The 22,546-nt window shown below is 37.4% G+C and overlaps 1 protein-coding gene across 2 annotated transcripts; it reads left to right on the forward strand.

Annotated features, from left to right (window-relative positions):
* Positions 1-2,027: 2,027 nt before the first annotated feature.
* On the forward strand, positions 2,028-14,405 carry LOC133709461 (uncharacterized). 2 transcript variants are annotated; one of them, XM_062135216.1, is made up of 4 exons: positions 2,028-2,523; positions 2,625-2,756; positions 13,669-13,940; positions 14,181-14,405. In XM_062135216.1, the coding sequence occupies exons 1-3, from the start codon at positions 2,346-2,348 to the stop codon at positions 13,914-13,916; spliced, it is 558 nt and encodes a 185-aa protein (XP_061991200.1). In that variant the 5' UTR covers positions 2,028-2,345; the 3' UTR covers positions 13,917-13,940; positions 14,181-14,405. The 2 variants fall into 2 exon arrangements, with proteins under 2 accessions (XP_061991200.1, XP_061991199.1); XM_062135215.1 differs by having other exon boundaries at positions 2,042-2,523; positions 13,669-13,902.
* The last annotated feature ends 8,141 nt before the right edge of the window (positions 14,406-22,546 follow it).

Here is a 22,546-nt window from a genome sequence, read left to right on the forward strand (position 1 = left end):
TTTTAGTTTGCTTCTTAATGTCATACTAAAAGGTCAATTATAGTACTAAGCTCTTAAAATCTGATTTGCGTGTCTCCTAGACTACAATGCATAGTACAAATCAAAAAGAAAAAAAAAAAAAAAAGCTAATATGTAACTCATACTTCTTATTTTGTCTCAGGCAGTGTAAACTTCACCAAGAGTGCTGCAACATAGAACGCCAAATTTGAGGTAATGCCTTTGTCTCCATTACCCATTAGGTACTTGCTAATTAATTCTCTTGCTTGATGTGGGTTTATATCTGGATTTGTTTAATTTTGTTTTACTTTGTGTTTCTATGAATGTCAACGAGCTTACAGATGAAAAAAGAGTGAACAGAAATTGATGTGAATCTGAAAGAAATAAAGATTATAATTTGCTAAAAACAGTGTATGTTATGAATTATATGATTGTCATTATAACAAAGTATTTGTTTATTTACAGGTGCACTACATGACATTATGCGAATGTTATATAAGTTGAAATAAGGTTTGTAGATGAAAAACTAAATTTAGTTCTACTCTATTCTCTCTCTCTCTCTCTCGCCCCCCCTTTAAAACCTTTAATTCCATCTGCTTTTGGTTTGCTGTTTGTTGGTTATTTCAGGCTGCAAAAAGGTTTTTGGAGCAGGTTGAAGCTTTGGAAAGATTCACAGAGGCAATATCTTTTGGTGGAATTAACTACGCTTTCCTGTCTTTTGATACAGGTTAGCAAACAATATATACTCATTGGATAGTCATTATCATTTACATTTTCAAGTCCACTTTATTGCAGCATGCTTTATGAATTTCTGCACAATATATATATGTAGCGTCCAAATGTAGAAGTGTGATACACTTTTTGCATATATTTACAACATGGAAATGTCGTGAGTTTATATGGTTGTTGTATGGAACGAATAGATGGGAAATAAAAGCTTTGCACATTGTTTGTTTGTTTGCTAAGGATATCTGATCTAGAGACAAAACGAATAGATGGAAAATAAAAAAACTCTACATTCTTTGTTTGGTAAGCATATCAGACTTCGAAAAAAAAAAGACACTAAAATGATATGTTAAGCAATTTATTTTATTGTTTGTTGTCTACTTGCTTGCTATGGAACATTTTATTTCAGTGTCTAAATGTTATTTATCATTTCTATGTATTATTTCAATGTTATTTTAGGTCACATTGGCAGCATCTGATTGAATAAGCTGACAAAAGTTCTTAGGGAACTCTTTAAAGGCAGCAGTTCAGCTCGAATTGTGCAAAAGTTCAAGTTGTTGGGAGTCATTTAAAATTGCTCTCGATAAATGGAAGTTATGTTGTGTAAGTTCTATTTCTCACTTTCTCATACAAATTCACTAATAATTGCTAATCTATTTTTCTTAAGTTCTTCTCTTTACTTGATAATGATCATCGGACATTCAAGCTGCTAAATTTTTATCTAATTGTTGCTGCATCTGATAGGTATACTTTTGAAGTAGAATGGGCTAGTTGGTTCAGATTTTATGTCTTTTCTTTTCTAATGCGTATTATGACTTCTCTAGATGCTGATGAAAAAAGTTGATGCATTGATGAAAGCCGTGGAGCAGAGTCTATGAAAATAAAGAGAGAAGCCGTAGCTAAGGTAAACAAGCTGCAGCAGCCAAGGTGTATACTAACAAAAAGAACAGAATTATAAACTCATCTAAGAGGTTGTAATTACTTCTCAACAACCTCGATACCATTCTTTTCCTTCTGTAGTTTGCTTTTGTAGCAGCATCTAGGAAAGTGCCCGCTGAGCATTTATGTTTAGTGAATGTAGCTTTACAATCCGAGAGTATATATTGGGAATTAAAATTGAGCATTTTGTTTAACGGCTTCAATACCATTCTTTCCTTCTATATTTAGTCTTTATGAGCAATGTCTCCTATTTTTTATATTAAGAAAAATCCAACTGCTGTATACTACACTATTGCTAGTATTGTGCTATGACCAAGCCTTTGGAGTAGATGTATAATGTATTCGATAAGTAGTTCGATTCCAGTCCAATAAATAAAAAAGAAATTAAAGAACCAGGGCTATGGCCGGGCTATCGGTAATAGCTCAAGAAAAGGAAGTGCCTTGTATGTTACTAATGAATGGATGAAGTGGCATGGCAACGGACGCAAGTCTTTCTCATTGCCACACGTCGCAGTTTCTCCAAACGACACACAAACACCCTCATTAACTGACACTTGTTCTCAGCGAACCCACCGCCAGAAAGCAAACCCCTCGAGTCCCTCATTGCCCTGCCCTGCCCTGCCCAAGAACCAAAGCATTTTCACTGTAACACCCAACAAGAAGACCAGAGAAGAGAAATATTTATGGACAGGAGAATGTTTCTGGGCGTCCGAAAGAAAAGACCTATTAAGCGTATTAAGAAGAAGCTGCTCAACAAATTGTCAGACTATATCACGTCTGATTCTTACATGTTTGCTCCTTTAATTTCTCGTCCACCTTCTGCATCTACCTCATCAAGCAAGAAAAAGGCGTCTGTTAGAGGTCTGCTTCTTTCTTTTTACTTTATTCTTTTTTGGGAGTAATGTTAGTATTTCTGTTGATGGGTTTTCAATATTTGACTCGATACATATGGAAAATTTCAGGAGTGGAAGTAAAGAAACCCGTTAGAGAAAAGAAGAAGTTGCTTAAGAATGTTAGTGACTATCTGAAGTCAAACTCTTACATGTATGCGCCCTTGCTTGCTCCTCCTCAGTCACTTATTAGCTCTCCTAAAGGTACTCCTCCTACTTTAATTTGCAATCATATTCTTGCAGTTCATAGGCGTCTTTGAGGAGTTTGTCTTTATTTTTCTTTGGCCAATTCTTCTTGTCATAATTGCTCTTAAAATTTTATTGAAATTGGATCTAGAGATGGACAGCTTTGATCATAAATTCATAATATATATTGTGTTCATGTCCATGTGCAATACTTGTAGCTAGAATCAGCGTAGTCCTAAGACAATATTGAAATAATAACCCTTTAGAAATGATTATAACAACAAAGAAAGTATGAACAATTTACTCAATAAATCAAGAGAAATGAATGTTTATTATGAGTTACCTGTATCTAGTTCTCTACTTTCAATGGATACTTAGACCATTAAGCTGTTGTTTCAATTATTGTTGGCTCTCTAGCAACATAAAAATAGGCCTTGAAGAACAAGGATTAGTGGATATTGTCGTTTTTGAGCAGAGGAATATATGACAATGTGAATAAGAGATCTAGTCGTCGGTGATATATTAGATTTTCAGAAGTATGGATTCTACTTGGTGGGATGTGAAAGGACAAAAGGTGTGGGTGCGTTGGTATCATGCAATATTGTTGAAAGGGGCAGTGCAGTAGCACGTAGATTGCATGAAGAGGATTTGGCACCACCTATAATGATCTATAGAGCCAAAACTATTTGCCTGTTCAACATTTGTGCTCTGATTAGCCTCAGCATGCTTTAAAAGTGGCAAAATGAGTAGCAGATGTAAATGGCACGAAGCATGGATACAAATCACCAACAGTTTACTGGTAGAATATTTCTTCTAACGAAAATTTTGTTCACTAATTAATTTTAGGATAAGTCTGTTATGCAAACACCTAAATTTAACTTGGTCTTGGCTAGAACTTTGTTTGTAGAATCTAAACATGGAGATTTTTTCTTCAACATGCTTAGTCTTGGCATGTAACTTCATTTCTACGATACCAATGCATAGTGTTATTCTCCCTAGTAGGCACTGACAAGGAAAGGTTGGTGATACGCTCAAAGCAAGCGCATAATTTAACCCTGAAAACATCGTTAGTAGTATAAGCAAATAGGGATCGTTCTATTCCGGGGATTGAGGGTACACCTGTCATTGTCAAAAACAAATAAAGAATTAAAATAATAAAGTAAAAAGTATTATGTACAAAAATAAAATAAAGAATAAAAATATATACAAGTTAATATAAAAAGGGGGGGTTTTGAGATTATAGAATTGGAATTAAAATTAAATGAAATAAAGAAAGTGTAAAAACACATATACAAGGGTGGAACACAAGAAACAAAGATCAAAACTACAATCATATGAATGAAATCCAATTACAATTCCTATAGTTGATTATCTATGTCATGAGAAATAAGTTGACCATGTGAAACATTCGAAGCAAATGATTTCCCATATTTTACTTTCCTTGAATATTTAATCTAAGTGAAAGCACCTAAATTAAACCTATTGAACATGCAATCATAGTCTAGAAAGCTAGCTAATCAAGAACACATTCAATGCATGAAGAACAAAGAAAGGATGTCAACCAAAGTGCACAACCTAGTATGAAAAAGTCCATCTATTTGCAATCCTCCTTAATTGATTTCGACTTTTGTCCAAAGCCTTTACTACTTAAATCTAGCACCAATTACATGCATATATCCTAAGTTGGCCATCAAAGAACAAATACATATAAAAGTTTTCCATAATCCAAAATCAATTAAGCAATCTCACATAAGCAACATAAAAATCAACATAAAGAAATCACAATTTTTATTCAAACATAGAAATTGGGCTTAAACTTTGCCCTTAATGTTATTGTTAACTAGAAACAAATTCCTACGAAATTAAATAAGGAAAAAGAATGAATTACACCGTGAGTTGGAGATGGAGATGGAGTGCTTGAAACGTTGAAATCTTGAATCTTGGAAGCAAGCCTTCAAGGTGGACGATGGAGGATATGATATTCCCGGCTCCTTCTTCTTCTTCTTCTTCTTACTTGAAAACGCAGAATTTTGCAACTAGAGAATGGAGAGAAAGATGGAATGGAAATGGAGAGACAAAGAAGATGAAATGGATGAAGGAATGTGTTTAGAGTGAGAGGAGAAGGTGTTTATATAGGGAAGAAAAAGAAGAGTGAAATGATAAATGGAAGAAAAATAATGAAAGTGGTTTGTAAAATATGGAAAAGATGGAGTAATGATGAAATGAAAGCAAGGCATGAAGGTGTAGAAGTATGGAAGTGATGATGATCTATTGGAGCAGAAAAATATATCCAAGGAAAAAGAGAAAAGCATCTAGCTTTCTTCATGTGGGTAGGAAACATGAACATGTGATGTTGAGCTGTTTTTTAGATCAGTTTCTGCCCCTTTATTCCTTCAATTATTTCTCCAACAAGCATTCCCAATTTCACTATGACCTCTTCATAAAAAATGTTCCATTATGAGTGTAGATCACCCTGGTAAAATTTCAGATTTTTATTCCATGTGGTTGGGCCGAAAATGCTGCTGGACCTCTTACAGGTCCAGTTTTCCAGTTTTGCTTCTGTAGAAAATTGGGCTGATTGTTTGAAGGCCTTCCACTCAACAAAAGTTCTTGCACTCTTCATAAGAAATGATCCTTGGGCTGTCTAGAATGGATCTGGAAAGTTTCAGCTCATTTGAAGTTCATTTGGTCCGGCGGCCGCTCCTTCTTCCTTGCTTGGCTTGGTTTCTCCTAGCCGGAGTAGGAAAATGTGTAAAATTGACATTTTAGTACATTTCCATTTTTCTCCACCATTTATAGGTAAGTGTGGACCTAATGCTCATTTCACCATCATTTACTCCAATGTACCTAAGAAAATAGAAATTGAGTTAAAAATCGATTCGTTAAGGAATTAACTAAGCAAAATGTGAGGAATTAACTATTAAAATACCACATTAAAATGCTCCTATCAAATTCCCCCACACTTAGCTTTTGCTAGTCCCTTAGCAAAATCAAAAACTAACAAACCAAAAAGACTATGACACAAAACAAAGAAACCAACGAAAAAAATGACTAAGTATGGAAACAAAAACACAAAGACTCAAAGAAACCAAAAACGTAAAACACAAAGCAAAACACAAAGAAAAAAAAAAAAAAAAAAAAAAAAAAAAAAAAAAAACGTCACACATAAAAGAGTAAATTCAAAGACAAAGACCAAGATGTTGACATCACAAAGACCTCTATTGCCCTTTAACATATTGTCTCAGAAATCTCTTACTTTCACAACACCAAGATTAGCACTCAACCAAGAATCAATGTTAAGCATTCGAGAGTTAATTAAAACATATGATCCACACATACACAAGTAGGACTTGGTTGTAATAATGGTGATTGGGGTTTAGCTTAGCATGCTTCAGACAAGTATGATTCATATCCTCACAAGGTATATCCACTTTTTCTTCTCTCAGATCAAGGCAATGCTTAAAAGCTTATAATCACTCATTTATATGTGAGAGAACATATTTTAAGGCAGTCAAATAGCTCACATATATAAGAAACGAAAAGCACTTTGTGAATATAATTTTTTTCAAAAGATCTCATGAAGGATATCAACTACTTGCACGAATGGACCCAAGCCATAGGTTCAACTCTTGTAACTCATCTCCACATCAAAGGCTGTCCCATCTTAAGGATCAAGAAGGTCCTCTCAAAGGTTGTAATGGGGCTAAGGCTCAAGGTTTAAAGAAATGAAAGGTAAGGATTATCAAAGTGTCCTAAAAACCTAGTAGAGCTCATATGAATGTAGAGATCTCGAAATATTTCACCAAGGCATTGCAAAAACGTCACTTCTCCATAGAGGTAATATAAGAGGGCCAAATGTCTTCATGTTGGGCCCAATCTTCAATATAAACTTCCCTTGAACTCTAGTGAAATGGACAAAGGCCAAATTTTTCTGTAGTGGGCCTTCAATTCAAAGCAAACTCCAAAATCACTAAGTATGGGGGATGAAAGTCCATAAACATATATATATTTTTTTTTTTTTCTTTTTAGCCGTACACAATTTTTCTCTTTTCTTTTCATTTTTCACGGCTTCAACATATCTTTTTCTTTATGGACAAGTCTATCCCCACACTTGAACTTTCACCTCTTCTCAATCTTCATCCTTAGCACCAAACCCATGTAGTATGTCTCAAAAGATAGCTCCACTAAGTCCTTAGAACAAAGGGTAGGGTTGTAACTATACTAAGCTTCATGGTTAAGGATTTTAAGGGTGATGAACGAAAATGCTTAATGTAGGCTCAAAGGGGCTTATCTAGGGGGGTCCCACGACGGGCACAAATGGGGACACAAGTTTATTTGGCAATGGTGGTAATTCCTAGAGAACCTCTATCCCTTCCAGAATCAGGGCCATGTATTGATATCACGTCTCAACAAGCACAAGAGCGAATTCTAGCATTCTCTAGTCAATTAAACTTAATCTATGGCAAGCAGTCAATCAAGATGAAAGAATAATGAGATCATCAAAACATCGCCAAGAAATTAAGAATATATTTTTCATTTCACTCCAAGAAAAAGGGACATGGTTCAATTATCTCACATGGGCTTTATGAATCACAACTCATCTTAACATGCTCATATTCTGTACCAAGGTCATGCAATCCATATCCACTACAAGGCACACATTTTTCATATATCTCAATTAACCAAAGAATACCATGTTTAAAATCATCTCAATGTTGTGATCCTCTTTTAGTCATGATTTCAGAGATATAGAATCATCCCAGACAGTTGAAAGGCATCCTAAGACTCAAAACAAAAACAAAAGCAACGAAATTTTTTATTTTTCTGACATTTTTCGATTTTTTTTTTTTTTGTTTTGTTTTCTTTTTATGACAAAAACTAACTACAAGCATTAATCCTTCCCCCCACACTTAAATCATACATTGTCCTCAATGTTAAACAAGTTAGAGCATGCAATGAACAATTATCATGTGAATGGAATGATTAACTCAAGAAAACCTAAAAACAAAAACTAAAAACGCAAATAACAAAGATACAATCAGAAAATAGTAATAGAGGAGATAGAGTTTAAGAGAGCAAATCTGCGTTGATGGCTCCTCCACAGCTACGGTTGAGATGGGTTGCCTCCCATGCAGCGCTTAATGTTTAAAGTCTTTCAGCCTAGACTTGTACCTCCATTTACTCCTTTGGAGGAGCGGTATGCGGGCGAGTGGCAGCTTTCTTGCTGGTTTCAGCCTTCGGAGGAGGGTTCTGATGGAGTGACATAAATAAAAAAAAAAAAAACGGGGGAGGCAAGGTTCGAAACCTTAACCTGCTACACGAAACCTTTGTCCCCAACCACTGGAGCACAAGCTGTGCTTAATATAATGTGTACAAATTTTATACTTATTATGTCATAAACGAACATAATAAAAATAAACGAGAGGCGAGGTTCGAACCTCAGACCTCTTGTACACGAACTTTACACTCAACCACTCGAGCACGGCTGCTCACGTTATTATCCATACCAATCCTTTTATTTAAACCAACTGTTTCAACTGTTTCAACAATTCGGCACAAAACATCCAAGACTGTTTCAGAAACTCAGCCCAACGTATCCAAAACTGTTACAGAAATCCGGCCCAACTCATCCAAAACTGTTTCAGAAACTCGGCCCATCAGGCCTCCACCCACAGCTACAGTGATGCCTTGATCCGAGACAGGCCCAAGTACGGCCCACTTGTGTCACGGCTTATCCCTTCCGTGATTTACGGCAGTCAAATCTGCTTTCGGCTACAGCTGTCCGCCACAGCGCCTCGAGATTCCCTCGGTCCCCTTACACGCTCTCCACGCGCCAACAACTTTTCCGGGTTTCAGGGCGACTTTAATCCAACGCGTAGAATGAATCACAGGAATCGTCCATCCAACGGTGGAGATCTGCTCACCTCGCTCTATAAATAGGTGCATTCTGAGGGCGCAACTGTTCACTCCAAAGGAACGAAAATCTCTCCTGAGTTCCAGCCCCTCTCTCCCAACTCTTCAGCTTTTCCTCTTCTTTCAAAACTCAAAATATTTCTTCTTCGATTCAATCCTTCTCTTCTGATCTTCTCTCCCATCTAGTTGATTCAATCCCATCTTTCCTCTGAACTTTCAGATCTCCAACACACCATCATCATCCTTAATCCCTTTAACAACAACTCCTTCAAACACTTGACAACTTTACTCTTCGATCTTCACATCCCCTCAACCCATCACCATGGAACCACGAACTCTGCAACTGATGGAGCTACAAACCCAGCAACAAATCGAGGATGGAGGAAACAACCAAGCAGCCGGGAGTAGTGCCAACACAGATTTCTGGCGAAGCCGTGCCAGGTGGGTTCCTACTCCAGATCAAATAAGGATCCTCAAGGATCTTTACTACGACAAGGGAGTTAAGCGCCCAACTACAGAGCATATTCACGAGATCTGTCTCCAACTGAACCAGTATGGACATGTTGAGGGCAAGAACATTTATTTTTGGTTCCAGAATGTCAGGGCTCGAGAGAAGCAGATGAAGAGGTGCAATCAGGCTGCTCAAGTGCCCATGGGAACTAGTTCTCCTGGTACTGGTGGATCCATTGATCTCAATTTTGGGTCCACTGGTTCTACTGGTGCTGGTGGATCCATCGACATCAATTTTGGGCCAGCTGGTGGATCCATTGACATCAATTTTGGGTCCACTAGTTCTACTGATGATGGTAGATCCATTAATCTCAACTTTGGTTCCACCGATTCTACTGGTAATGAAGGATTTCTTGATTTAAATTTTGTTTCATATTCTTCCTCACACTTCAACACTAATACCAGTACAACTCTTTTGGCACAACAGGAGGACAAACATCCCTGCAACAACGAGGAGGAGATCACCAGGAGATTGAAACTCTTCCATTGTTCCCCATGCATGGTGAGGACATCTTGGGCATCATGAAGACTACTTCCGAGGGAGGTAGCGGTTATGGCGGTGGCTCTCACATTTCCCTTGAGCTCAGCCTCAACTCCTACAGAGATGCAGACATGGCTTAGTATAGAGTATTATTATTATTATTATTATTATTTTTTTTTTTATTATTATTATTATTATTATTATTTTTTTTTTTTTGTAAATAGCTGAAATTAATAAGACTGAATGAATGCATTTTTTTTTTTTTTTTTATTATTATTATTATTTTTTTAAATTTTTTTTTTTTATTATTATTATTTTTTTTTTTGTAAAAAGCTGAATTTAATAAGACTGAATGAATGCATTTTATTTTATTTTTATTTTTATTTTATTTTTATTTTTTTTATTTTTTTTTTTATTATTATTAAAAAAATATAGGACTCAAAAATATTTATAGGACACAAAATGAAAGACAAAAATATTTATAGGATTCAAAATGAAAGACAAAAATATAAATCCCTTCCCCCACACTTAAATATTGCATTATCCTCAATGTAATCAATTAAAAGCATGCAATGAAATAAGTAAGCATATAGGGATGGAATTTACGAAAATAACTACTAAAACAAAAAGAAAATGGAGGAGTAAAAGGGGAAGAGAAAGCAAATCTGATTATATTCTGAATTGGGTTGCCTCCCAAGCAGCGCTTGTATTTTACGTCTTGCAGCCAGACGGTACCTACATTAAATAAAGTTAGTAACTTAATATTAACAAAGAAATACAAAAAAAATAAACAAGTAACTATGAATTACAAACTACAAGTATAATTAACAAGTATTTTGTACATAAGACACAAGTTAAGTACACAAGTGAGTATAAAACGTAAAAAGTATTTTTACAAGTATAAAGTGTGAAACAACAAAATAATTTACACGTAAAGAGTATGCACAAGTATTTCTTTTGTTATAAACATTATTGATATCAAATCTAATTCCAAGCGGTAAATCAAGTGGACGTGCGGCCCAAGTATAGTCGTCTAGACACAAAGTCCCTCCTACATCCGTTGGGCAACCTTACTGAAATGGCCAGGTAGGGGAGGGTGAACACGAGAGGAAAAATCCATTTTGGCATGAGCTAAGCCCATTTATAAGCACTTCTGGATTCAAAAACCCGTCATGAACGTTGTCCCCTTCCTAGACACCATCTCACATAGGATATTCTTACTAGGATGTAAAAGGTCCTAAGTGTGTTAGACAGTTCAATGAATGTTAATAAAGGCCGCCCTCAACCTTAAGGGACCTGAACTAGGTACCAATAAGGGGTTTAGGCCAATATTAATAAACACGACTTCACCTATTCCTTCTTTAATTTACAACCTACAATTAAATTCGTATTCAACAATAAAAAAAAACAACCTAGTTAATTTAAACTAAGTATCAAACAGTTTATATACAACAATTATAAACAAAAACAAGTGATTTTTCAATCCCCGGCAACGGCGCCAAAAATTGATACGCTCAAAGCAAGCGCATAATTTAACCCTGAAAACATCGTTAGTAGTATAAGCAAATAGGGATCGTTCTATTCCGGGGATTGAGGGTACACCTGTCATTGTCAAAAACAAATAAAGAATTAAAATAATAAAGTAAAAAGTATTATGTACAAAAATAAAATAAAGAATAAAAATATATACAAGTTAATATAAAAAGGGGGGGTTTTGAGATTATAGAATTGGAATTAAAATTAAATGAAATAAAGAAAGTGTAAAAACACATATACAAGGGTGGAACACAAGAAACAAAGATCAAAACTACAATCATATGAATGAAATCCAATTACAATTCCTATAGTTGATTATCTATGTCATGAGAAATAAGTTGACCATGTGAAACATTCGAAGCAAATGATTTCCCATATTTTACTTTCCTTGAATATTTAATCTAAGTGAAAGCACCTAAATTAAACCTATTGAACATGCAATCATAGTCTAGAAAGCTAGCTAATCAAGAACACATTCAATGCATGAAGAACAAAGAAAGGATGTCAACCAAAGTGCACAACCTAGTATGAAAAAGTCCATCTATTTGCAATCCTCCTTAATTGATTTCGACTTTTGTCCAAAGCCTTTACTACTTAAATCTAGCACCAATTACATGCATATATCCTAAGTTGGCCATCAAAGAACAAATACATATAAAAGTTTTCCATAATCCAAAATCAATTAAGCAATCTCACATAAGCAACATAAAAATCAACATAAAGAAATCACAATTTTTATTCAAACATAGAAATTGGGCTTAAACTTTGCCCTTAATGTTATTGTTAACTAGAAACAAATTCCTACGAAATTAAATAAGGAAAAAGAATGAATTACACCGTGAGTTGGAGATGGAGATGGAGTGCTTGAAACGTTGAAATCTTGAATCTTGGAAGCAAGCCTTCAAGGTGGACGATGGAGGATATGATATTCCCGGCTCCTTCTTCTTCTTCTTCTTCTTACTTGAAAACGCAGAATTTTGCAACTAGAGAATGGAGAGAAAGATGGAATGGAAATGGAGAGACAAAGAAGATGAAATGGATGAAGGAATGTGTTTAGAGTGAGAGGAGAAGGTGTTTATATAGGGAAGAAAAAGAAGAGTGAAATGATAAATGGAAGAAAAATAATGAAAGTGGTTTGTAAAATATGGAAAAGATGGAGTAATGATGAAATGAAAGCAAGGCATGAAGGTGTAGAAGTATGGAAGTGATGATGATCTATTGGAGCAGAAAAATATATCCAAGGAAAAAGAGAAAAGCATCTAGCTTTCTTCATGTGGGTAGGAAACATGAACATGTGATGTTGAGCTGTTTTTTAGATCAGTTTCTGCCCCTTTATTCCTTCAATTATTTCTCCAACAAGCATTCCCAATTTCACTATGACCTCTTCATAAAAAATGTTCCATTATGAGTGTAGATCACCCTGGTAAAATTTCAGATTTTTATTCCATGTGGTTGGGCCGAAAATGCTGCTGGACCTCTTACAGGTCCAGTTTTCCAGTTTTGCTTCTGTAGAAAATTGGGCTGATTGTTTGAAGGCCTTCCACTCAACAAAAGTTCTTGCACTCTTCATAAGAAATGATCCTTGGGCTGTCTAGAATGGATCTGGAAAGTTTCAGCTCATTTGAAGTTCATTTGGTCCGGCGGCCGCTCCTTCTTCCTTGCTTGGCTTGGTTTCTCCTAGCCGGAGTAGGAAAATGTGTAAAATTGACATTTTAGTACATTTCCATTTTTCTCCACCATTTATAGGTAAGTGTGGACCTAATGCTCATTTCACCATCATTTACTCCAATGTACCTAAGAAAATAGAAATTGAGTTAAAAATCGATTCGTTAAGGAATTAACTAAGCAAAATGTGAGGAATTAACTATTAAAATACCACATTAAAATGCTCCTATCAGTTGGGAAGTTTTGTTCTCCATCATATTGGAGACTTTTCTTTCTTAAATTTTCTTCCTTTATTCTTTCCATGTTGAATAAACATATCTATATTCTTGATAACTCTTAGCAAGTCTGAACATTCAGTTTCTTTTTATCATGTCGTTCTGTTGTTATATTACAATGCACACAATATATTATATTTCTCAGGTGCATTCCAACATGGACAATGTTTCCATCTGGCTGTCTCTTTACATATATGAAACAGTTAGTGTAATGACTTTAGATGTTATTCTCAGTACAAACTCCTTGAAACACAAAGAATGGCTCCTTAGAAATAATCAGTTTGTTTTAAATTGGTTGGTGTTCACGCTAATTTCGAATGATATAAGAGTAGACAACTGCTGAAGGTTTGTCTTGGTATGGTTTTCTCTTATTTTTAGATTTTTATTTTATTATATTTTTTGCCATTCAGTGATTATAGTTCTAATGGTAAACCATAATTATGCTCGTTGTGATAAATGATTTTGCATTTTTTTACCCTTGGAAACTCATATATAAATTTTGACCATTGCTCTTATTTTCAATTCAATGTTCCTAAATTCTGAATATCAGGGTCTTCACTACACCTTGAGAGGGTCACCACCTTCGAAGTTTCAAAGAGGAAAGTAATTTTGAAAGGCTACAAACCAAATGAAAAGTTGGCAGATGGGATATTAAAGGATCAAGCTTGCGAGGGCTCTCTTCCTGAAGAAATCATCAAGCAGCAATCCTCGGTGCAGAAAGAAACAGTGAAGCAAAAGGAAACCTTCATAGTTCACAATAGCTGTCGCTCATCATCTATGCCAGGTCGCATTCTCTAGCATTTTTTATGCTTAGTTGGATGGGTACGAGTTTGTATAAGTTAGTTTATACTGTGTGTGTCTGTTGCTGCTGTGTTTGTTTCTTTGTGTTGAGGATACATTACCCTTCTGGTTTACCTGTGCATGTCCTTAATGTAGGTAGGACTATGGAAAAAAAATCAAAAAATAGTAATCAACTAAACACCAGTCTTTTTAATGTTTGTGATAGAGAAGTTTCACAAGGTTAATGTTTTGATCTTTGAGTTGTTGTCTGCTGTGGTGCAGGGAAAGAAATGCTTGGCTCCCAGATAACGAAGCTTATTGACTGAAAAAAAGAGTAGCCGTTTGGTAGTTCAGTAAATGTAATGTAGAGACAACATTGTTGTACTTTAAAGTGCTTCTATTGTGGTTCGAGTCCTGTGTATGTTGGAGCAAGAATGGACGTGTTATATACATTATACCAATATTTTTTTTGGTGGTTAAATAGACATTACCTAGTTTTCTGGTGTATGTAGCAAGATAATGAGTATTTGGTTGCTTGGGGAAAATACTAGATGGAACAATAGTACAATATAATTGCAATTGAACTCAATCTTTTGCTGACGCAGTGTAAACTTCACCTTTGAGGAAACTTCACTGCGTGGCTTTTATTGTAGCCAACACGGAAAAATCAATCCAATATTAATCAAAGGAGTTTACAATATACAAGTAGTGTTGTTCATAACGAACACTTTCAATTAGCAACAAATGCTAACTTGATTTATAATTGTTCTAACTCCTAACTAGATCAACACAACTTTCTAGACAATCTATCTTCAATCCTTCCTTGCACTTAATCGTATCACTGATCTTGAGAATGATTTATGAGCATGATAGATTATGCAAGTGAATACATGAAACACATAAAGAGAGTTTTCAAAAACAATTTAAACAAGAACACAAGTGGTTCAAGAGAAAAAAAAAACTTTTTGCAACGAAAAACTCTATGTCAAGAATAGTTTCAAAACCTTTTTATAGGGAAGCAAGACTCCCCCTCAATCAAATCTTATCTTAATTACAGAATAAGATAAATATGGAAAGGTTTTTTAAACTGTTTTGAACAAGTAATCGGATATGCATACTCAAAGAGATTTTGTGTAATACCCCGGAAAATCCAAATTAAATTCCGTGGATTTTTAGAAATGATTTCACGATAGTAGGAGCGAGTACGAAGCTTGGAGAAGTTGTGGAATTAGTTCGAACGATTTTATTTTCGAAAACGAACGTTTTTAGGGGGTCAACAAAGTTGACTTTTTATACGTTCAAAATTTGGGAAAACTCCCTTCATGAAAGTTGTAGAGCTCGTCGATACGAGTTCGTGGACATGTGGAACGCAATATTCGGAGTTTGTATGATTAAGTTATGAATATTTGAAAATTGGGAATTTTCTATAAATAGGAAAAATATCAGATTTATTCATTAAGGACGAAAAAATGCAAATTTTGCATTTTGGCCCCCGGTTTCCTCCGTTCTCTCTCCTCCCTACGCAGCCGACCCGACTGACCCGACCCGGACCCATCTCCCTCCTCCGGCGTCCTCCGGCCACGACCCGGCCCTCTCCGGACTCGCCGTGCCACGCCCAGCCGCCTGGTGGCCTCCCCTTGCACCGCCTCTGCCCCCAGACGTGGATCGAAGCCCCCCAGAGCCTAGCATTCGACCCGACCGGATCTTGGCCGTGCCGGCGTTGCACGGGCCGATCCTCCCCATTTTCGTGATCTCCTCCTCCCCCTGATCATCCCCATATAGGCCTTGCTTGACGATTTGGAGTGTGGAGTGAAAGATCACGAGTTGAAGATTTCGACGTCCCTGATTCAATCTGGAATCTGATCAGACGCACGAGATTAATCCAACTTCAACGCTTGATTTAGGACGATCTAGGCCGAACCAGGCTTAGCTCCAGGTATGAAAGTCGACCACCCTTTCATTTTGAACCAGTTTGTAGTTGGTCACTTTGCCATCTGAGGTGGTTGACCGGCGTTGACCGCCGCGTTGACCGCCCACTGACCACCGCTTGTGGCGGCGCATCAGACCATATTTCGAGTTTTCATTATCTAGGCGATTATCTATGCATCCATACGAGCGTTTTGATATATAACATGGTCATGTTAAAAAAAGTTGATAAATAGTGGATTTTCGTTTTGACGTTACTATTTAACGTTTTTACGTTTATCTTCGGTTTACGATCTGTGAAGATCTGACCATCGGTTTTGCTTCAATTTTGGATATGTTGATCGTATGACTGTCCCGGTGACTTTGTGAGGTCACGGGCGAAGATCCGACCGTTGGATCTTCGTATAATTGAGAAATAGTGATTCGGAAGGCGATTCGTGAGAATCTGACCGTCGGATTTTCATATAATTTTATGGAGATGTTTGTTAGAGTGATTCAAGAAGATCTGAGTCTTTAATGATAATTTTGGAGGATGATCCTAAGGGCGATCCGTGAGGATCCGACCGTTGGATCATCGTATAAATTCGATCTGACCGTTGGATCATCATTAAATTAGAATCCGACCGTTGGATTTCCGTATATGTGTGCTTTTGAGTTGTTGGCTAAGTTAAGATCATTATTGGATTAGGTGATCGATGGATTTATTTGGCGGACGATTCGTGAGATTGTTAATGGAGCTGTTAAGAAGACGCAGCTGGATTAGAGGTGAGTAAACCTCACGTGGTTCATATTACGAACCCAATATATTTAATTGCTTTATTTTGCAATCATATGAACTATTGTTGGTGTATTAGACATTCCTGTGTGAATGTCTGTATATATATTATTACGTGAAATAATATGTATTGTTGGAGTTGTGTTGAGTTTATTGTTGAGAAACAATATATTGTGAGAGGTATTGAGTTTATTGTTGAGAAACAATATATTGTGAGAGGTGTTGAGTTTTATTGTTGAGGAACAATAAATTGTTGTGATCTGTGGAGATCACTAGGTCACGAGGTGACCATGGCATCTATTAGTGAATCACGCTCTCGTACCGGGCTGGTGGTTATTAATAGTATTAAATCGTAATCACGTCTGTGGCCGGACGAGTGGTTACGTTCAGTTAGAGCTCTAGTCTGTCTGCCAAATGTGGAGTGACCTTATGAGTGAAATTGAGAGTAACTCATAAGTGTCAATATATATATGGTAACCTTATGAGGGAAATTGAGAGTAACTCATAAGGGTCTATATATATATATGAGTCTGTCTACCAAATGTTGGGAAATCTTATGAGCGAATTTGAGAGTAACTCATAAGTGTCTATATGTATATATGAGAGTGAGTGATCTTATGAGCTAAATTGAGAGTAACTCATAAGTGTCTACATATATATATGAGAGTGAGTGATCTTATGAGCTAAATTGAGAGTAACTCATAAGTGTCTATATATATATATGAGAGTGAGAAAGTAACGTGGGTTTGTGGTAGTCTTGAAATCTAATAAATCAACAGTTCTTTCTTGTTTACTCATACTGGCTGTAAAAAGCTTACCGGGTTTTGTGTTGTTGCAACTCCCGGTACACTATTCAAATTGTGTAGCGGGTAATCCTACAGGACAGGAGAACCAGGACGGTGATCGTGCGGTTAGAGCAATTGTTAGAGTTTTACAACAATTGTAAGTTGTGAGGTGTGTTATGCTCATTTGAGCTTTATAATATATTGTGAGAGTGAATTGTAATAATGAACTCGAAGTTTCGAGATTTGGTTTTTTTGTAATTGTAATTATTCAGGTTTCGGATTTGAATTTATCATTCAAAATCCGGGGCGTGACAGTTTGGTATCAGAGCGTAAGGTACATATTTGGTGATAATCAGTACCTCCCGAGTGATGGCCCGTCTGCAGCGGATCCCCATCATATACTCTTCGGTACTGGTAAAATCATTGGGTATGTCTTAGTATGGGGTCTAGACAACGTGTAAGTCCGTAGGACGGTAGAGTTGTCTACTAAGTTCGTATTAGAATAAGTTTAGTTTCCGCGAGTTGTGATCTTCGAGGAATAGGAACCTCTGGATTTAACTCTGATGAGTCGGTGAGGTAGAGGTCGAGTCTGATGTAGGGACAGGACCTTTCTATGGAGACAGTTGAGGATGAGGTGGAGGCATTAGAGGTTGAGTTGCCTAGTCTACCTGTAGTTGATGTGATGGATGTTATTCTTGGGTTGAAATGGTGAAAGAGATTGAGACCCTAGGAATAGTTGAAAAGAGAATTGATCTCACCAACTCAAGATGATAGGAGTGTGAGAGATTATGAGACAGAATTCTCAAGACTATATTGGTGTTCGAGTGTAGTGATGTAATTTGGGAGATACTTATGTTACCTTTAATAAGGGTAGTATGTCAAGTGATCATGGCATAGGTTGACTTTGTAAGTGAAGTGGTGGAGCTTGTGTAGCTTCTTTGAGTTATCACCTTTGAGGAATGGGAACCTTTGGATTAAACTCTGGTGGAGTTATTGAGGATGATTTTCACGAAAAACAGTATCCTTATGTGCATTGTAGTCGTTGGTTGTTGGGGTCATGGTGTTTGACCAATGCTTGTATCTAAAGTCGTTACGAGTATTTGACTAGTAGTTGTGATACTTTCCATTAGTTGGATATGCAGATGTTTTGAGTTGAAGAATACTTAGCAGTTATTGGTTGCTTAGTGATGGAATTGTGTTATAATGGAGCATTCATTCATGCACAGTTGTTTGGTGTTTAGGATAGCTACTATATATTAGCTAAATGTCGGGGTGTGGTTTGAGATCTGCGGATGGTATTGGAAATTATTGTGGAGTGCTGGTTCACTGACTATTGTTGAGTAGTAATGCATAATTCGTTGTTACTATGATGGATTTTGTGTATGGTTGACTTATGGAAAGATTGATATGACCTCGTGATAGGATTGACTGTGAAGAGACATTGTGTTGATGTATGAGCTTAGGTAATAACGTTGTTTTCAACTCTAGGAGTGCTAGGGTTGTATAACTAATTTATGAGGCCAGATACTGTTGTGAGGACAGATTATGGATTATGACGTGGTTAGTGTGAAGTGCTATAATCACAGAATTTTGACCCACTAGATGTTGACTTACCACCAAATGAGCAGTGAGGTGATTCGTGGGTGAGATACTGAGTGTGGTACCAGTATCGATTAGTGGATGCTAAGATGGTACATATTGCTTGTTGAAGCAATTGATAGATGGAGTGATCGAGATTTTTTTTAGAGTTGTAAGTGTGACTCTAAAGATGTGGGTTTTTCCTAGCTAACTCAAGAAGTGTTTAGCTTTATTAATCCCTAATTCTAGCGACGAAATTATTGTGTTTGGTTTGACTCAGAGGATACTAGCTTGACCTCTGTGTGACTTAATTGATTGCTAGGTTTTGAATGATTGTTTGTGATAAATCATTTTGAAAGATGTGTGCAGCAGAGTCTCGATGGTTTTGAAAAGAGTATTAAGTGACCAAGGTTCGATCCTTGGTGTTGTTGTGGTTAAACAAAAAAAGAAAAAGAAAACATGCACACAATCTTATTGATTTTATATTACAAAAAGGGAAACGAGGACTATGCTATACTAAGCCTAGTCAGCAGCTCCGGATGGGTTGAGGCTGAGCTCAAGAGAAACGTTTGAGCCACTGTGGTAACCGCCTGAGCCACCAGAATAGTAACCAAAAGCGCTACCTTCCTCGGAAGTAGCCTTCAGGTTACCAAAGACGTCCTCGCCGTGCACGGGGAACAGAGGAAGAGTTTGAACCTCCTGGTGATCTCCTCCTCGTTGTTGCAGGGATGTTTGTCCTCCTGTTGTGCCAAAAGAGTTGTACTAGTATTAGTGTTGAAGTGTGAGGAAGAATATGAAACAGAATTTAAATCAAGAAATCCTTCATTACCAGTAGAATAGGTGGAACCAAAGTTGAGATCAATGGATCTACCATCATCAGTAGAACTAGTGGACCCAAAATTGATGTCAATGGATCCACCAGCTGGCCCAAAATTGATGTCGATGGATCCACCAGCACCAGTAGAACCAGTGGACCCAAAATTGAGATCAATGGATCTACCAGTACCAAGAGAACTAGTTCTCATGGGCACTGGAGCAGCCTGATTACACCTATTCATCTGCTTCTCTCGAGCCCTGACGTTCTGGAACCAAAAGTAAATGTTCTTACCCTCAACATACCCATACTGGTTCAGCTGGAGACAGATCTCGTGAATCTGCTCTGTAGTTGGGCACTTAAATCCCTTGACGTAGTAAAGATCCTTGAGGATTCTTATTTGTTCTGGAGTAGGAATCCACCTGGTACGGCTTCGCCAGAAATCCATGTTGGCACTACTTCCAGCTGCTTGGGTGTTTCCTCCCTCCTCTGTTGGTTGCTGTTGTTGTGGTTCCATTTGTTGCGGGGTTTGGAGCTCCATTAGTTGCAGAGTTCGTGGCTCTTGGGTCATGGGGTGAGAGGATGTGGAAATCGAGGAATACATGGTTTAGTGTTTGAGGGAGATTTTGTTAGAAGGATTGGAGTTGTTGAACTGGTGATTGGAGATCTGAGATTCTCAGAGGAAAGATGAGATCGAATCTTCAAATGGAAGAAAAGATCTGAGAAAGAAGGATTGAAGATTTGGAGGAAAAGATTGAAGATCTGAAAGTTCAGAGGAAAGATGGGATTGAATCAACTAGATGGGAGAGAAGATCAGAAGAGAAGGATTGAAATTGATGAAGAAAGGATTTGAGAAGAGAAAGGCTGAAGAGTTGAGAGAGAAAGGCTTGAGCTCGGAAGAAAATTTCTTTTCTTTTGGAGTGAACAGTTTTTCCCCAGAATGCACCTATTTATAGAACAAGGTGAGCAGATCTCCACCGTTGGATGAACGATCTCAGAATTTGAATCCACGCGTTGGATTAAAGTCATCCGAAAACCCGGAAAAGTTGTTGGCGCGTGGAGAGCGTGTAAGGGGACAGGCCGAACCTCGAGATGCTGTGGCAGACAGCTTTAGCCGAAAGCAGATTTGACTGCCGTAAATCACGGAAGGGATAAGCCGTGACACAAGTGGGCCGTACTTGGGCCTGTCTCGGATCAAGGCATCACTGTAGCTGTGGGTGGAGGCCTGATGGGCCGAGTTTCAGAAACAGTTTTGGACATGATGGGCCGAGTTTCTGAAACAGTTTTGGATGAGTTGGGCCGGATTTCTGTAACAGTTTTGGATACGTTGGGCTGGGTTTCTGCAACAGTCTTGGATGTTTTGGGCCGAATTGTTGAAACAGTTGAAACAGTTGGTTTAAATAAAAGGATTGGTATGGATAATAACGTGAGCAGCCGTGCTCGAGTGGTTGAGTGTACAGTTCGTGTACAAGAGGTCTGAGGTTCGAACCTCGCCTCTTGTTTATTTTTATTATGTTCGTTTATGACATAATAAGTATAAAATTTGTACACATTATATTAAGCACAGCTTGTGCTCCAGTGGTTGGGGGACAAAGGTTTCGTGCGGCAGGTTGAGGTTTCGAACCTTGCCTCCCCCGTTATTTTATTTATGTCGCTTATGACATAATAAATATAACACGTGAGCATATATTAATGAAGGCAGCTCTTGCTTCAGTGGTTGGGAGCAAAACCTTCGTGTTTGAGGTCGGGAGTTCGAACCCTACCTCTTACAAATATTTTTGGGTCTCGTATATGCTTGATATACGGACGTATATACGGTATGTACGGTATACATACGTATATACGGTCTGTACAGTATGCATACGTATATACAGTTGTACGGTATGCATACGTATACACGATCTGTACGGTATGTATACGTATATACGGTATGTACAATTTCATACCGTAGCCGAGCTGGAAGTTGGTGGGCCGATTGGTAGGCCCAAATAGTAAGCCCAATTGTTCGGCCCGAATAGTAGGCCCAAATGTTAAACCCAAAGTGGTTTGGGCCGGTTCGAAATTTGGATGGTTCGGTTTCTTCGGCCCAATTGGCCAGCCCTAGTGCTTAACCCAAGGATTGAGCAAGCCCAAGTCATCATCATTGGATGACATAATTTATTGGCGTGCTTTTGGGGATGATTTGTTTTGAGTGATGCATCTTAAGTTTTACTATGGAGATTTACCGTGATGCTAATTGAGTAGCGAAACACTTTGTGAGAGTGTTTACTGTGCTTGTATGCCAGTACAGAGTGATGATCTATGTGAAGATCTATGTGATGATCTATGTGAAGATCTATGTGAGGATCTATGAGATGATCCATGTGATGATTTTGTGTAATTGATGTGGATTGATGTTGAACAATTGTGTTGTGCGTTTACGTTTGTGATGAAAGGATTTAGTGGCCATAGGAATGTATTTTTATACAAGGGTTGAGGCTTTGTAGATTACTACAGCTTTGGGAAAGATGGATATTCGATGGTTAGGTCAACCTTAATCGAGAGGAATTGACTTACGCTCAAATTTCGGGACGAAATTTCTTTAAGGAGGGTAGACTGTAATACCCCGGAAAATCCAAATTAAATTCCGTGGATTTTTAGAAATGATTTCACGATAGTAGGAGCGAGTACGAAGCTTGGAGAAGTTGTGGAATTAGTTCGAACGATTTTATTTTCGAAAACGAACGTTTTTAGGGGGTCAACAAAGTTGACTTTTTATACGTTCAAAATT

The sequence above is a fragment of the Rosa rugosa genome, chromosome 5 (genome assembly GCF_958449725.1).
Source record: "Rosa rugosa chromosome 5, drRosRugo1.1, whole genome shotgun sequence".
NCBI lineage: Eukaryota > Viridiplantae > Streptophyta > Magnoliopsida > Rosales > Rosaceae > Rosa > Rosa rugosa.

What these genes read in the sequence shown, in the direction of transcription:
- LOC133709461 (XM_062135215.1), top strand. Translation starts at nt 2,346, where the DNA reads ATGGACAGGAGAATGTTTCTGGGCGTCCGAAAGAAAAGACCTATTAAG. An exon ending in ACTTATTAGCTCTCCTAAAG is followed by an intron (nt 2,757 to 13,668) that starts GTACTCCTCCTA and finishes TCTGAATATCAG; the next exon opens with GGTCTTCACTACACCTTGAG. An exon ending in TCGCTCATCATCTATGCCAG is followed by an intron (nt 13,903 to 14,180) that starts GTCGCATTCTCT and finishes GCTGTGGTGCAG; the next exon opens with GGAAAGAAATGCTTGGCTCC.